This window comes from Littorina saxatilis, linkage group LG11 (genome assembly GCF_037325665.1).
Source record: "Littorina saxatilis isolate snail1 linkage group LG11, US_GU_Lsax_2.0, whole genome shotgun sequence".
Taxonomy (NCBI): Eukaryota; Metazoa; Mollusca; class Gastropoda; order Littorinimorpha; family Littorinidae; genus Littorina; species Littorina saxatilis.
In genome coordinates, this window is record NC_090255.1 from 24,523,953 (window position 1) to 24,541,119 (window position 17,167).

General features: G+C 41.6%; 2 protein-coding genes across 3 annotated transcripts in view; one reads left to right on the forward strand and one right to left on the reverse strand.

Annotated features, from left to right (window-relative positions):
- Positions 1 to 235: 235 nt before the first annotated feature.
- Positions 236 to 17,167, forward strand: part of LOC138980136 (gelsolin-related protein of 125 kDa-like) — a 29,644-nt gene continuing 12,712 nt past the window's right edge. Inside the window, exon 1 of one of the 2 annotated variants that reach the window (XM_070352969.1) lies at positions 236 to 582. In XM_070352969.1, coding sequence (XP_070209070.1) covers positions 562 to 582 — 21 coding nt within the window. In that variant the 5' untranslated portion in view covers positions 236 to 561. The remainder of the gene's footprint in view (positions 583 to 17,167) is intronic. The other variant, XM_070352968.1, reaches the window with a different exon arrangement.
- LOC138980083 (uncharacterized) lies at positions 10,460 to 16,274 on the reverse strand. Its single transcript, XM_070352886.1, has 4 exons — positions 14,830 to 16,274; positions 12,247 to 13,014; positions 11,630 to 11,710; positions 10,460 to 11,473 (listed from the first exon to the last, which is right to left on the reverse strand). Exons 1-4 carry the CDS (start codon positions 15,599 to 15,601, stop codon positions 10,629 to 10,631), a joined length of 2,466 nt encoding a protein of 821 aa, XP_070208987.1. The 5' UTR covers positions 15,602 to 16,274; the 3' UTR covers positions 10,460 to 10,628.

A 17,167-nucleotide genomic window follows, 5' to 3' on the forward strand; every position in this document is an offset into this window, starting at 1 on the left:
TTTTTTTTTAGGCCTAATAAGAGCACAGCACCCGTCTTTCTCACCCAAGCACACCCAGTCACTCAAGCGACAAATGTTGCCCATTGTCACACATTGTCACACACACACTTACACACACACAAGCCCCGGCGATCGCAAAGCCTGCAATGAAGAAATCCCCGACTTCTTGACCAACCAACGCAAGCCTTACAGAACCTTGTGGCCGCGCCGGCTGTCGCCAGGGTGACACGAGACGCGGTACAGGCAAGTGGTGTATTATCCGCCCGAGCGCGTGCGATTAGTCGCGCACAGCCTTTTGCGCGTAAGCCGTACCGTCGCTGTTGTGTTGGTGATCGTTTTGTGCCAGCGCTGACACCTTTGTGCTTCTGCGACTTTTTCTGTTGTATACGTCATTGTAGTTCCTTCAGACGGTGTTCAAACTGATCAGTGCAGAAAGTTTCTCGCGTTTGTGTGTGAGCTAGTTCTTCATTGCTGAAAAGTTTGACTTTTCTTGCGTGTGTTCGATTTCTCAACTCAGTGTCGTCTGCTGTTATCGGCGGAAGACCCTGATCACAGATAGCCATGGCAGACGAAGAGCAACAGGTGAGAGAGATTTTCTTCTGTGTCTGTTCAACTTCTAAGATTACTTACGGAGATCTTTGTCCACTTTTAGCATTAATTACAATTCTGGTATTTGGCTGTGACCTTTAGCTTAATTTGTCGATAACGCAACCCACTGTTCCCTACAACATTGACATAACACTGATCTTCTTCTTCTTCTTCGTTCATGGGCTTAGACTCCCACGTTCACTCATGTTTTTACTAGAGCACGAGTGGAATATTACGTGTATGACCGTTTTTACCCCGCCATTTAGGCAGCCATACGCCGCTTTCGGAGGAAAACATAACACTGATAAATAGTAGAGACGTTTGTATCCTTGGCACAAAGGGTCAAAAATCCAAAAAATAAGGCCTTAAGGAAATAAGGCCTTATTTCTGGAAATAAGCCCTTATTTCCAACAAATAAGGCCTTATTTCCAAATTAAGGCCTTATTTCCTTAAGGCCTTAAAAAAATATGGGGTTACAAAAATAAGCCCTTATTTAAAAATAAGGCCTTACGAGAAATAAGGCCTTATTTCTGTAAGGCCTTAATAAAAATAAGGGCATAAAAAAATAAGGGCTTAAAAAAATAAGGGCATAAAAAAATAAGGGCATAACAAAATAAGGGCATAAAAGAATAAGGGCTTAAAAAAATAAGGGCTTAAAAAAATAAGGCCTTATTTTTTGGACCAATCATGAAGCTGAATAGAGGCCAACACACATACCTCTGTCGAAAATCGTCATCTTCTGGCCTGAATGCAACTCCGTGCCGCAAATCAACCAGGGAAAGAGCCGTTTCACAAAAGCGTGAAGCCATGCTGTGCCTGGTCGATGTTATGACGGATGTTTTGAACGAGAGCCGAGTTTGTGCGCGCTTTTGAATGTCCGGATGCGCAGTAGCGATGCGCAGAAAAATAAGGGCTTATTTTTTTTAAGGGCTTATTTTTTTAAGGTCATAACAGAAATAAGGCCTTATTTCAGTAAGGCCTTAACAGAATTAAGGCCTTATTGCATTTGTGACAGGGGAGGCTACCGCTCCTTTCACAGCAGACTCTGCACCCGAGTTGTTGGCCTTTAGGTCAACACCCGTGGTTTGTAGAATTCTGTTTGTGATGGGGTCTGGTGGTTTCCGATTGTCTGTATGTTCATGGAAACCTTCGGGTTTGCATAACAGTTTTTATAGGGCTAAGAAATTAGCCCTAATATTTTCAAACCTGTTTGATTGCACTTCGCTTCCCGAGGTGATCGTAGTGTTTCGGCACACGGTTACACATTATGCCCTTATTTCCTTAAGGCTGTAAATATTTAAGGCCTTATTTCTAAAATAAGGCCTTAATTATGGAAAATAAGGCCTTATTTTAGAAATAAGGGCTTAATTCCAAAAATAAGGACTTATTTCCAGAAATAAGGCGTTATTTTTTTAAGGGCTTATTTTTTGGATTTTTGACCCTTTGTGCCAAGGATACGTTTGTCCAGTTGTCAACTACACACGTTTGTCTTTCAGCTTCTTCCATTTCCTGCAAAGACTAGTATATTGCGACATCGTTGACAAATTGTTGATATATAATTATATTTGTTTGGTTGTCAAATTCGTCAACATTTTTCGATTACTTGCGAAAGACAACTGATCACTTCATAACAGTGCCGTACATATATGTGTGTCCGATTTTCAACTTTTTAACTTTTTCAATTATTGGCCAAATACAACAGCTAGCTTTAGAGCAGCGATAAACAGTAACAGATATTAGCAGTATGGTTGTTAAAAGGTAGGATTTAGCAAACAAACGAGGGCAGATTCTTGTGCACCCTGCGTAAAAACGGTACAGATGTTATTCTGGTTATTGGCTACGTCAACTTCTTTGATTACTTCCCTTCTTCTTCTTCTGCGTTCGTGGGCTGAAACTCCCACGTACACTCGTGTTTTTTGCACGAGTGGAATTTTACGTGTATGACCGTTTTTTACCCCGCCATTTAGGCAGCCATACGCCGTTTTCGGAGGAAGCATGCTGGGTATTTTCGTGTTTCTATAACCCACCGAACTCTGACATGGATTACAGGATCTTTTTCGTGCGCACTTGGTCTTGTGCTTGCGTGTACACACGGGTGTGTTCGGACACCGAGGAGAGTCTGCACACAAAGTTGACTCTGAGAAATAAATCTCCAGCCGAACGTGGGGACGAACTCACGCTGACAGCGGCCAACTGGATACAAATCCAGCGCGCTACCGACTAAGCTACATCCCCGCCCGATTACTTACCTAAGACCACTGCTCGCTATACTATTGACAAGTAGTATGCATATTTGTATTCCAGATTCTTCCATTACATCCAGTATTTGCTTTAGCTTTCACAAACAAAACAATTCTTCCAAAAGACCACTGCTAGCATTGGCAAACAGTACACATGTTTGTCTTTCAACTTCTTTCATTACTTAGGCCAAACAAAAATATATGTTGGTTTAGGGTAACCCGACCGACCCTATTTTTTTCCCGCCGCCCCTAAAACATTTGTTTCATTTCTCAAAAAAATCTCCCAAAACAACCTCTGGCACATTTTGCGAACCATACCGAGATTTAAAAAAAAAGCAGGTTTATAAAATAGGTTTATAAAAAAGCCGACTTACCGACCTTATTTTATTTGGTCATGTTACCCTAAACCAACATATATTTTTGTTTGGCCTTATATTAATCAATGCCCGCTATAGCTTTGGCAAACAGTACGCAACCGGCACGGTTGGCCTAGTGGTAAGGCGTCCGCCCCGTGATCGGGAGGTCGTGGGTTCGAACCACGGCCGGGTCATACCTAAGACTTTAAAATTGGCAATCTAGTGGCTGCTCCGCCTGGCGTCTGGCATTATGGGGTTAGTGCTAGGACTGGTTGGTCCGGTGTCAGAATAATGTGACTGGGTGAGACACGAAGCCTGTGCTGCGACTTCTGTCTTGTGTGTGGCGCACGTTATATGTCAAAGCAGCACCGCCCTGATATGGCCCTTCGTGGTCGGCTGGGCGTTAAGCAAACAAACAAACAAACAAACAAACAAACAGTACGCATGCTTGTCTTTGCTTCTTTCATTACGTTCAAGGATAAGGAGTGTGCTGTAGCATTCATCAAGAGTACAGAATTGGTAAATGACAGTAACTTCGTTGATTAGGCCAAAAAGAAAAATATGTCTGTTTCCGGTAACAATCGCCGAAAACAATAGGGTCGGTCGGTCGAGTTTTTCTTACGTGTTTTTTTTAAACGCTTCCTTAGTTTACTCACAATTATTTAGCACATGTTTTTGACCTAGATATATTGAAACTGAGTAAAGTATACTTGACTTCATTTTTTTGTTTTTGTTTTTGTTGTTGCGAAAAGCGAAAAAAACCCTTTAGGGTCGGCGCTTAAAAATAGGGTCGGTCGGGTTACCGGAAACAGACATATTTTTCTTTTTGGCCTTACTCAGTAAAGACCACTGCTTGCTTTAAATACCATTGACATGCAGTATAACAGATGTTTGTATTTGGACTTCTTCCATTACTCATATATATATGTATACACAAACAAAATAATATGGAAAAAATAACCAAAACAAGCCTTCACGTTTTCACCAATATTTCGGCCTCGTGGCCTTCGTCAGGGTGTTCTATATGAAAACCACTGCCCGCTACATTGCATTGACAAACTGTACGAGCGTTTGTCAATGCCATAGCAAGCTGTTAGTGGTCTTTGAAGGTAATCAAAATAGTTACTGAAACTGACGACCAGACAAATATCTATGTTATTATTGAGCATAAGCCTCATCGCCTAGTACAGGTCGAAACCTTCAAATCAATAGCAAGTTACGTAGAGGTTACATGCCGAGTCTCAGTGATTATTAAAAATAATGGTCGAAGTTGGCGGATCATGAAAAATGCGAGCTTCAGCGAGCTTTTTCATGACCGCGAACTGAGACCATTATTTTTAATAATCACTGAGACGAGGTGTGTAACCTCTTTATTCCTCCTTTCTTCAGTTATTCAAAGAAAACAGGAGTTTTTGTGCGAAAGTTTGATCGAATCCGAATCACTCAACCAGTCAAACTGCGCAGGCGATCGATTAATGCGCGGTTGTATAGTTCCGTGCAAATCATTCCATTCTGTTAACACTTCTTGTCAGTTTCCCTGTTTTAGACTAAAATCAAGTACACAGATATGCTGTTATTCTGCTGTGGCGGTAAAGGCAGATATTGTGTGTTCTGTTTATGTTTTAGTATCGTTTCGGATAATGTTCTTTCGTCAAATGGGACTAGCAGACGAACTTTTGCACCCGTGTTCCAACGTTAATTATTGTATGAAGTTCAGTTTTCTGGGGAAAATAGTGTATGAAACCGCTTTATGTTGTTTAAATTGATGCGATGTGTGCATTTGGTTGCGTGTGATCTGTTTATAAAATGAAATATTGTTGAAAACTGACCGTCGGATTGCAGTCAGTGTTGTCGAAGAAACTGCGTTAAAAGAAGGGGAACTACTCTTGTCGGCAAGAGTATGAGTTACTTGCCTTGGGAATCTGCTTGTGATGAACGGTGTGTGCACGGAAGATCTAGATTCAGAAAACAACCTAACTCATGGATTTTATATGGAGATTCATGTGTTCAGGCCTGTAGTTGTTAATTTAAATGCGGTATGTTTGTATTGTTTGCTCCAGAGATGTATATTTCGTACGTATAGAGCGTTCGGAACTTTTCAGTCGCAAAAGTAGTACCAAAACAGAACAGCTTCTCAACCCATTGCACTATCGAGGATTCGGGCTGTTGCTGGCTCGTTATTTGTTTGGTTGCTGGGTCATTATCGAAAAATAACTAGCTCTACAAGTTTACAGAGGTAAAGAAGCAGAGGGGGGAATAAGACTAAGTCACAGTTGGTAAAATTGTGTCCTCATTTTCTGCTGAACGTAATGACCTTTTAACAATGAGACAATTACTGTACTCTTTGCAGCTACTCTACAGTATATATAACGGCCACTGGTCTTTTGTGAATAATAAAAGACGTTAAAGTCATTGACAAATTCTGTACTGTTAGTGAAAACAATAGCACAGTCATGGCGTAAAGGAAAAAGCAAAGACACACTCACATGTTTGCCTAGTTATCAAAAGGTCAGACTTAGCAAACAAACGAAGGCACCATTTTACGCACTGTAAGTTGTGTGTGGCATGCTGTAGATTTGAAAGTTTGGACAGTAATAGGAGACGAGGTTTATGATAAATTTAAACATACATGTCTGTCTGGTTTTCAATTTCTTCAACTCTTTCGATTACTTACAAAACTACTTGCTCAGTAGCTGCTTGCGTGCGTACATGCATGTATGTGTGTGCCTTTCTGCCTGCCTGCCTGTCTGTCTGTCTGACTGTCTGTCTTTCTCTGTGTGTGTGTGTGTGTGTTTATGTGTGTGTGTGTGTGTGTGTGTGTGTGTGTGTGTGTGTGTGTGTGTGTGTGTGTGTGTCTGTCTGTCTGTCTGTGTGCCTGCCATTCACTGTGGTGTGTCTCTGTGTGCGTGATCGCTGGTGTCAACATTATAACAGGGTAGAGCCATTGTCAATGCACAATACCGTATTTTGTAGTTCTGTCTGTTCCAATTGAGGTGTCCAGTTACACAGTATGTAGGAGGTAGTTAAGTCACAAAGCCGAACATAACAATGCTGTACGGCTCCACACCTAGCCTGCCAATACTACAATGCATTGGTTGGCGTTAGTGGTAACGGCCGAGTATGCGTTAAATGCCATGCCGAGCTCTTGGATTAGTATTGGTTTACAATACAGATAGCATAGACGTGTGAGAGAGAGAGAGAGAGAGAGAGAGAGAGAGAGAGAGAGAGAGAGAGAGAGAGAGAGAGAGAGATAGAGAGAGAGAGAGAGGCGCGCGCGCACACACACGCACGCACGCACGCACGCACGCACGCACACACACACACACACACACACACACACACACACACACCGAGACACAAGTATTCTGTCTGTCTGTCTGTCTGTCTGTCTGTCTATGTTCAGTCAGCGTCATAGGCAATACAAACAGCATTTTGCCAAAATACAAACAACTTACCACGAGGGTGAATGTGGGCGTCAAGGCTAGCAGTACATTCTGAATCGAAATTCCTGCCTTTCTTTCCGCGTATAAAGGACTGCTTAAAAGCTAGGTATTTAGTAAAGGAGGGTATCGCAATCTTTGTGGTCTGATATTAATATATGCGTAGTTTGACACCATAAAAGCAATTGGAGCAAAACCTTTTACACACGAGCGCACTTTCATTCAAGTTTGGATCTTTTAGTTGAGATTAATTTGGTTGTGTGTATACTGTAGGCCTTGATATGCCAGTTCAACACATGCATATGTGCCAATATAGCACTGTAGTGGCTTCTAGCTCGATAGCCTCTGAGAAAGTACGTACGGGTAGAGTGTATGTTAGTAACAACCAGACAAAGGAGACTAAGTGTAGTAATCTTTCTCCTTTTCTTCCTTCCTTTTCTTTATTCTTTCTTCCTCTCTGTGTGTCTTTCTTTCTTTCTGTCTTTCAGTCTTTCTTTTTGTCTTTATTTGCATATCTTCTTGCATTTCTTGCATTTCTTTCTTTCTTTCTTTCTTCCTTTAAAAAATATCTGCATGCCATCGCTTGTTCAATAATACAAATAAAGAGAGAGAGAGAGAGAGAGAGAGAGAGAGAGAGAGAGAGAGAGAGAGAGAGAGAGAGAGAGAGAGAGAGAGAGAGAGAGAGAGAGAGAGAGCCAGATCGACCGACAGACAGACAGACAGACAAACAAAAACAAACAGAGATAGAGGGATAGTAAATGCCTTCAATTTTTCCAAGCAAAGTTGAGTCTTTAGCGGAACCCAGCACAGCCCCAGCAACAACATGCATGATGTAGGGTTTCACTAAGTTTTGGGGCTTCTTGTTATTTCCTCCGCGGACGTTGTAAATTAGAAGCGTTAAAAATACAGTCCTTAACGTAAAAACAGTTCTGCCCAAGCTGTTAAATGGTACACGGGCATCCCTCCACTTTCACACATACGCACAATCAACACTCAGGCTGCTTCCTGTGCAGAGTTTGAATTTGTATATGAATTTATCCTACATGCGTGAGAGAGACACCCGTGAGATAAAAATCGTTCAAATCACACGTGTGTATATCATGTAAATGAGGTCATGTCAAGCAAGTCTGGCAGGGACCTGTTTTTCCACTGCTTATGATGCCAAAGTCACCGAGACAAACGTCATTATAGAAACAAAAATTGCGCTCGCTAATTACCCTCGATGAATCTTTAGAACTAACACGTCACACCACACGTTCAGAGTGACGTTTCTTTGCTTTGACGTAAAAGATTGCACGAGACTTTAGAAGAGATCGAGGTTCCAAAACAAGCGTCTTCAATTTAGCTGCCTCGACTGCAAGACATTTTCAGTAAAATACACGTAAGTACAGTAGGCCCTATGTAGGATAAACAGAATACTACATGGCTTGCTGTGTCGTACCAGATTTACACTCGTTGCTTTTTCAAATAGTGAACAGCTCGCTTTCGCTCGCAGTTCAATATTTAAAAAAACAACTCGTGTAAATCTGGTACGACACAGCAAGCCATGTAGTATTCTCTATATATCTCGCAGATTGACACTGGTAGACTTTGACACGTAGGGTTTCGATTTAGCTTTTATGTTCCATTCGGGTGACGTTCCTAATTTTGTTTATTAACATTGGTTTAATTTAAATATGTGTAATGTTAAACTTGTGGGGTCCTGATTTGGCCTATATGGTCCGCTGGACCCAAAAAGCAACAACTAACTAACTAGACTTTGAGACATTTTTTCCCGTCAAATTTCCCACTTTGCACAAAAAAGCATCCAGGCTGTATTTTTGTTTTATGTGTATCAAAGCGGAGAGATGGTCGTATTCCATGTAAAAGCCTGGGCAGATCTGAGACGCTCAGCCGAATCGTTTACACGGGAAGGGACCGGCACGGTTGGCCTAGTGGTAAGGCGTCCGCCCCGTGATCGGGAGGTCGTGGGTTCGAACCCCGGCCGGGTCATACCTAAGACTTTAAAATTGGCAATCTAGTGGCTGCTCCGCCTGGCGTCTGGCATTATGGGGTTAGTGCTAGGACTGGTTGATCCGGTGTCAGAATAATGTGACTGGGTGAGACATGAAGCCTGTGCTGCGACTTCTGTCTTGTGTGTGGCGCACGTTATATGTCAAAGCAGCACCGCCCTGATATACATGTCCAAAATAGTTTCTTAGACGGGGGGAAAAAAGAAGAAAAAACAACAACCCAGCATAGTTTCACCGTAAACAGTCATATCTTTTGATTTCAAAGTAATGTTACTTCATGTATATCATAAAGCATATTGCCACCCTCAGACAAGTGTGCAGTGATTGACTGGAATAAAAAGTTGGCCAGTGTAATACGACATTTTTACTCCACGAAAAAATGACCCCGGAGTAAAAATAAGAGTCACCAGGACTGACAGGGGACAGGAGAGTAAAAGTTTCGGAGGAAATGTTTACTCGGAATAAACCTGTCGTGGGGAGTCATTTGCTCGTGTTAGGGTGGAGTAATTGTTTTCGTAAAAGGAGTAAAAGTTTCGTACGAACTGTTTACTCCGGAATAAAAATCTCGTGAGAGTAATTTTCTCGTGTTACACCGGCACAAATTGCTTGGCTTCGAACCCGCTCGCGAGAATTGTACGACATTAATTACGGTTCGTGTCAGGAAAGGAACTATGATAAACAGAGAAGTAATGTTATGTGAGAACACTCGACGCGTGAGTGCTGCTTTTGTTCCCTGTCACAACCCTCTTAGAGAGGGAACACACAGTACTGTGTTAAAAAGGCTGTTCCTTTTCATGTTGGTCATTCTCCAGGGCTGCGTACCATTTTGTGACATGCATTTTCAGTCATTTAAATGATTATAACGTATATTAAATGGCAACTAGAATGTATTCTCTTTCCTTTTTTCCCCCAGTAATTCTCCAGTTAGATAATGACACAGACATGCAACAAAAAACATAGTATATATTTTTGTCTTTTAAAAACAATTGTGACCATCCACCACGGAATGAGTCGCATGTCACCTTTGCATGATTTTCATATGTTTACAGTTTCCTAAAGAGTTTTTTATGCTCTATCCAGTGGTGAAAACCGTTTTAGAAAAGAGCAAAAACTGTTTGAGTTATAAGCCTGTGACTAAGGTGACCCTCACACTGTTACCAGACACTCCCCGGACTTATATTAAGCCTAGCGCAGAACCGCGCGAGGTGACATGCGACTCATTTCGTGGTGGAGGGTCACAATTGTTATAGTATTTAAATCCATGTCACATGCAACCTTTTGTTTTCATGTTACGAAGGTCATGTATTTTAAAACCCTTGTGATTTACTGAACGTAGAAAAACAAAATGCGCAGGTATTTCTTTTTTTTTTCTTCTTTTTTTTGTCAAAATTTTTTATTCAAATAAATAACAACAATTAACAATATCTCATACAATGAATTAAATACAACTTATCGAGTACAACAAGCTAACTTTTTTAACGTTTTGTTCTTCCAACACTCACACAAAAATGCTTCTTATCTGTAACTGCCTATTAAAAATACTTTCCAACGGTAAAAACGAATTTGTTTTTTTATATATATGTCACAGTAGAAACTAGAATTCAGTAGGATCCGGAATCCTACTAGTAGAGACTGGAATCTCAGTTTCTACTAGTAGATACTGGAATTCCAGTCTCAACTGGACTTTTTCAAGTTCAAACTGGAATTCCAGTATCTACTAGTAGATACCGGAATTCCACTTACAACTGGATTTTTTCCAGTTGAAAGTGGAATTCCGATATCTACTAGTAGAAACTGGAATTCCAGTTTCAACTAACAGCCAGTTCATGTTGGAATTCAGTTCAAATTGGAATTTCGCGATGGAGATGAATGTAGTTTCTTTTTTGTTTAAAATGAACAGTTGACTACTTTATTGAAAGCAAATCCATTGTTTAAAAAGACCCAACACCACAAACTGCATAGTCAAATCAATGAAAATCACATCAGACAACTTCAGGACATGTTCTTGCATTTCTTGCTGTGCGGGTGGCATTTGGTGCCACATGCAAGTTTGGCATCTTTGCACGGACACCTCTTTGTCATGCACGCGCCTGTGCACGTACAGACGGACCTGGCGACAGCTCCACGGTTTTGCCAACCAGTTGATGACCTGGAGGCTTGAATGAGGGACACTTCCTTAAGAGTCTGTGGGTTTACCACATTGAGATGTGGGAGGACCACACTGCTCATGTCCACAAGCTCCACCCCCCGAAACCAGTTTTTAACAATTCCAGTCGGGCAATACACCCGATAGACAGAATCACCGCCCCTCATCTTTGATTCCAGAATCTTGCAGGTCAAGAGCCGCACGTCAGTGTTGGTCCTGTCGGCACTGTGGATTTTCACTCCGACAGTGTGCCCGTTTTGGAATGATTGGGTCACGTCTTTTACCTTCTTTTGGTACCTCGTGTCTTGACGTCTGGCAGCCTTCAAATAGTTATTTCTGGCAACAAGTCGCTTCTCCTTGTGAGCCGTGTTCCCTTCTTCATTTTGCACTGTTGCAGTGCGTTTCCACAACACAAACTGTCCTACTTCTAATGGTTCATTCATAGGGTTGGCAATTGTAGGCACATGTGTAGGAACGAACACTTCGTCAACAGAAAACACAGCATGAGTGGTTTTAGTCACTTTCACACCATGCACAACGTCAAGATTTGTGTGCTCTGTGCCAGAACAAACGATGACGTTGTCGCTCAAAAGAAGATACTCCTTTCCTCGCTTGTGGCTGGTACAGGTAGTAGATGATGTACTTGGTGAATCCACGTTTTCTACAATGCCGAGAGAAGAACCACCAGCACCTGTGAAACAAACAAATTAAAATCGTCTACGCTGGTGTGAAAACCAAGAAAGGTGGTGTAAGGGTTAACCTGTTAACATCTTCAAACTAGTCTTTATAAATTGATAGAAAATATGGCACATTGAAAGTGTGTTGAGGGAAGTGTGAAGAAACTTACCAGTGGCATGCTGCTCAGGAGTGCTGAGAGAAGGTCCGAGAGGATCCTGAAAGTTGACTGCTTCTGAAGAACGGTCAGCACCTGTGAAACAAATAAAATGCAGTTGTATTTGCAACAGACATTTGCAGTCATTCTTCTTCTTCTCTGTTGGGAAATGTGACATGATAATGTGGCATGTATGTGTACACATTAATCACTGTGTACTAGTGTTTCGACGTTGAAGTGATACAGGAAGAAATTCTGAATAATTCATTGCAAAAACATACACTTGACCCATTTTGACAGGAAAGTTTTTTTTGAAAGTTGACTGCTTCTGAAGAACGGTCAGCACCTGTGAAACAAATGAACTGTAGTTGTATTTGCATCAAATCTGCCATTAATCCCCAGAGTCATTAACCCTTGCCAGTGCACCTCCCGTCTCCTGCATTGTCTATCATTATCAAAATTGTGTTCATCATTAGTTTGTTATGGCTGCAAAAGGGTTAATGTAATGGAATGTTACTCCTATTAATACGACTAATACAGTAATGGGCGTCAACTAGTCCAATGGTTGCATGGCCAATATCTCTAAAACACAAGATTTTTAAAACCAATTCAGATAGAAGCATACCACATACCAGCAGTTGAAGGTCCGGGAGTTGGCAAAGAATTGTTGACTGGCTGCAGAACTGTATCAAAGACCACTTCACTCCACACAGTGATTCTCTCGTCGTCCTCGCAGCTGATGTCACTCTGGCTCCCTGACTGCACAACTGCACTTCTCTGACTCACGGCTGTGTCTTCTTGACTCAGAACTACACGCCCCACATTGTCCAGCCACACTGACTGCACGACTGCACCATCATGATTCAATGACTCAACGACTGCACCTTCCTGACTCAATGACTCGACGACTGCACCTTCCTGACTCAATGACTCGACGACTGCACCTTCCTGACTCAATGACTCAACGACTGCATCTTCCTCACTCACTGACTGCACGACTGCACCTTCCTGACTCAATGACTCGACGACTGCACCTTCCTGACTCAATGACTCGACGACTGCACCTTCCTGACTCAATGACTCAATGACTGCATCTTCCTCACTCACTGACTGCACGACTGCACCTTCCTGCCTCATTGTGGGAAGCATAACAAGCAGATCATTTGGCAAATCTTCTTCACGCACAATACCCTGAGCTGCAAATTCCTCCCAAACAGCTTGGTCCGAACGTGGTTTCTGACCAAATACAAGTTCATACGGTGTTGTCCCAGTTGCACTTGAAACTGATGTGTTGATTGAGTGAACCACAGACTTTAATCCCCTGCTCCATTGTGGGCCATTGGTATCCATCCATTTGCCTAGTTTCAATTGTAGGTCTCCGTTCCCCCTCTCAATGCACCCTGCACACAGTGAAGCAATCCCAGTTGGATACTGTCACCTTAAATAGAGGCCTTTTCAAGCCTAGGCCACTGCACTATGTCTGTAGCCCATATTTCAGGTTGTAAAGCTGATTTATAAAGCTGCTAGAGCAGTTTTAATTTGAGAAGTCGAGTGTATCATTCATCGAAAGGTTCATGGTACTGTCACAGTACCATTAAAGGGGTATGAAAGACCTAAACCGGAAGTAGAATTCCTTGAACGGCAGCTGATACATTACTCTATGAACTCTCATTATCCAGAAAATTAAGCCTGAAAGCCTGGTATTCGCTGAGAAACATCGGAAAACGCAAAATCAAAATAAACAATCCTTATCCGGAAGTGGTAAAAAAACAACGTTTTATTATCAAAAGGGAAGTGTGGCTTCGCGTCGGACATTGAGTTGGAATCTTCCAGGCTTCTCCCATCACATGGGATGATAAGATTCAGCCTTTAGGACCACTTCCGGATAATAATTGTTTAATTTGATTTTGAGTTTTCCGATGTTTCTGAAGTAATACTGGACTTACAGGCTTGAAACTTTGGATAATGAGAGTTGATAAGGTAATGTATCAGCTGCCGTTCAAAGATTTCTACTTCCGGTTTAGGTCTTTCATACCCCTTTAAGTGCCATGACCATTTCGACCATTTGGTATCAATTGAACCGTTATGGTGTGTAGTTTTTGAAAAGTGATGTAGTTGCAGCACTTTAGTACAACATGCCAAATGAACCCCTTGTTGCCCCAAAACGTCAAAATTTTGAAAAGTTCACTCATTCCCCTAATTTTTAAAAATGGCACTGTGTATTTCACTTTAAATGCAGTTAGACAGGCTTAGGAGATCAAACAGACCCAAATCGGTAACGTTGGATAACATATCGTTAATTTTGAAGAAAAAATAAGTTGGAAAAATGAAAAATGGCATTTTTTCCATATTTCACAGACAAGAGGTTAATTTGGACTTTTATGTAAAATTGAGGCACACCAAAATCACTTTTCAAATTTTACACCCCCAGACGGTTAAAATAACATCTATTTATCCATGTTAATCCATAGTTTGACTGATGTGATGAGAACGTTTTACCAAATATTGCTCAAATTCCATAATTTTTTTTAATACTTTTGATATATTCCCAGTCTTAATAACGCAATCCCTTCTCAAAATGCCTTAAAATACATCTGTAAAGGTCAAGGAAGTCAAACAGATTCATAATATGTTTTTAAATTAAAATTCAAAGTGCCGTTTTCCAAAACTAGGGGAATGAGTGAAAACTTCAAAGTTTCCTGGTTTTGGTAACAAGGGGTTAATCTAGCATGTTGTACTAAAGTGCTGCAACTGCGACATTAGTTTTCAAAACCTGGACATCATAGCGGTTCAGTTCATACCCATTTTAGCTTGTTATACCGCCAGTAAAAAAAAAAATCACAATCACAATCACCACTATGGAAATTTTAGATTAGACCTATTGCGTTAAATTTCGGTTTCATATTCCATGTTACCACAGGTAGGTCTGCCTCATTAACCCTTTCACTGCCGGGGTGTTTCAATTCAATGTCAGTAAAATGTGAAAAAAAGCTGAATGTTTATCTTTTGACAGATGCAACAGACAAAACATGTTACCACCGGTAGGTCTGCCTCATTAACCCTTTCACTGCCGGGGTGTTTCAATGCATGGTCACTCTTCGACAAGAATGTTTTCTCTAACTGGCTAGAGTGCAGGACGGGTATACCCGTCTTGTAGGCACTGTAAGGGTTAATTTTCATTTCTGAAAAAAATACAAATAAAAACGAACACTTACCCTGACTTTCAGGATGTCTTGGGCGTCCATGGATGATCACTGTTCCAGGCCACAGATCACACACTTCACGTATCACGTTCGCCGTGAATTCTCTGCCATTGTCACTCTGCAGGAGGCGTGGTGGTCCAAAGGTGCAGAATTGGTCGAACAGATGACCTGCTACCTCTGCTGCAGTCTTGGATTCCAAGGGATAGGCCCAAGAAAACTTCGAAAAACAGTCCCTTGCATGCAGGATCCATTTAAAGTCCCTGTCAGGCCTGCTGCGGAAGTCAATGAGGTCGATTTGGACTCTGAGTAGAAAAGACAGATTGATCATTGCCTTTCCAGATGGAAGTGATTTCACCACCTGGCGCTGCCTGCAGCTGGGACAGGTCTTCAGGAACACACTGACTGCTGAGTGGTGGACTCCTGCGTAGTTTGCTTTGATTTCCGCCCACGTTTTATCCCTTCCCCCATGGCCAACATGAACGTGACATCGCGCAATTGTCGCAAACAATTCCTCTCTGGTCACAACCGGGCAGTTGGTTTTCTGGCAACATAGCATTGTCCTTGCCCCCACAACTTGTAATTTATAATGCTTTGCACACCTGTACTTGAATTTGGCACCTTCTGGACATTGCTGGCCCTTGTTCAGTTGCAGAGCTTTCACTATTTTTGTGTACTTCTCTTGGGCAATGCAGAAACATTCTCGTTTGCTGTCATCAAGACTCCGTATGTGTGCTTCTAAAAGAGAATAAAACAGAGTTTTCTGATCCTCTGACTCGGACTCCATCTTCAATCTTGACTGCTGTCTGTCACTGACACTTCACTCTGATCAACTGATCAAGACTCACTGTGAATAGAAGGGCCTCGGTTGTTCCATATTACTCTGGCTGGAGAACATTGGTCACTTTATTTGCAACAACAACTCAGATTCACGTGAAGAAGTCATTGTCACATCTAAGCTTTGTTTTCAAGTTGAACCCTCTCTGTGGATATGATCCCAGTTTCTTTTTCAGTTTTCAAATAATTCCAATTTCCATATTACTCTGGCTGGAGAACATTGGTCACTTTATTTGCAACAACAACTCAGATTCACGTGAAGAAGTCATTGTCACATCTAAGCTTTGTTTTCAAGTTGAACCCTCTCTGTGGATATGATCCCAGTTTCTTTTTCAGTTTTCAAATAATTCCAATTTAAACTGAATTCCAACATGAACTGGCTGTTAGTTGAAACTGGAATTCCAGTTTCTACTAGTAGATATCGGAATTCCACTTTCAACTGGAAAAAATCCAGTTGTAAGTGGAATTCCGGTATCTACTAGTAGATACTGGAATTCCAGTTTGAACTTGAAAAAGTCCAGTTGAGACTGGAATTCCAGTATCTACTAGTAGAAACTGAGATTCCAGTCTCTACTAGTAGGATTCCGGATCCTACTGAATTCTAGTTTCCCCTGTGACATATATACTAACGCACATCTTTCCGATTAAGATAATGTGGTTCAATTTATACATAGGTATTTCTAATTCTTTCTCTGCTGGCCAAGGATATATATAGAACTAGTATTTGTTAATGAAATCAATTTGTATGGTAAAACTGTCTCAGTTAAGTAAAGAAATATCACCTTCGTAACATGGTTTCCTCTGGTACACAGCTCTGGAGAATAACCCATACACTACCACAGATCTGTCAAAACTTATTATGGGATAAAACCATCTTTCCACCTGAACGTACACCATAACACTCTGCAACACCTGGTTAATTGTTTACGCAGACCGGGATGATTTCGCTGAAATAAAGTCCCAGAATGACATATGGGTGTCTCTTACGAACTGCAATTTCTCAATGTGAGATGATAAAAGTTAATTTGATTTGTAATTTTTTGGGGGGAATTAACAATACACAATAAAAAAAATCACCCACTGTCCACAGAAAGCTGCTATACTGTATGTTTCTGGTTTATGTCTATAGGTGAAAGGATACTGTTGTATACCATGTAAAAGACGGTTTTTACGGGAGCAGGGGCGGACGAGGGGGGGGGGGTCTGGGGTTTCCGGAACCCCCCCACCCCCCAGCCCCCCCAAAAAAATTGGGGGGGGGGTATTAATCAGTGACAAAATCTGCTCCCTGAAACTGGTAATGATCATCCTCAGAATGCACCAGATTGCACCATTTTGCATCCTTTTTTTCAAAATTTTCCGGGGGGGCATGCCCCCGGACCCCCCTATGGTATACAAAGAAAGAGAGACCCTAGAACAAATCTGTCACATAAATGTCAACCAGTGATCACCACGGAGTTCTATTAACAGCCCTCTACTTCACAGCACAGTCTCCAATCACCCCTCTTAACTGACACGT

Bases quoted from the DNA above. Each gene is read 5' to 3' on its own strand.
- LOC138980083 (XM_070352886.1), bottom strand. From the start codon at position 15,601: ATGGAGTCCGAGTCAGAGGATCAGAAAACTCTGTTTTATTCTCTTTTA. The intron at 13,015-14,829 runs GTAAGTGTTCGT...CACTGTGTGCAG, and splicing joins AAGACATCCTGAAAGTCAGG to GGTGCATTGAGAGGGGGAAC. The intron at 11,711-12,246 runs GTATGTGGTATG...TTTGTTTCACAG, and splicing joins TCCCGGACCTTCAACTGCTG to GTGCTGACCGTTCTTCAGAA.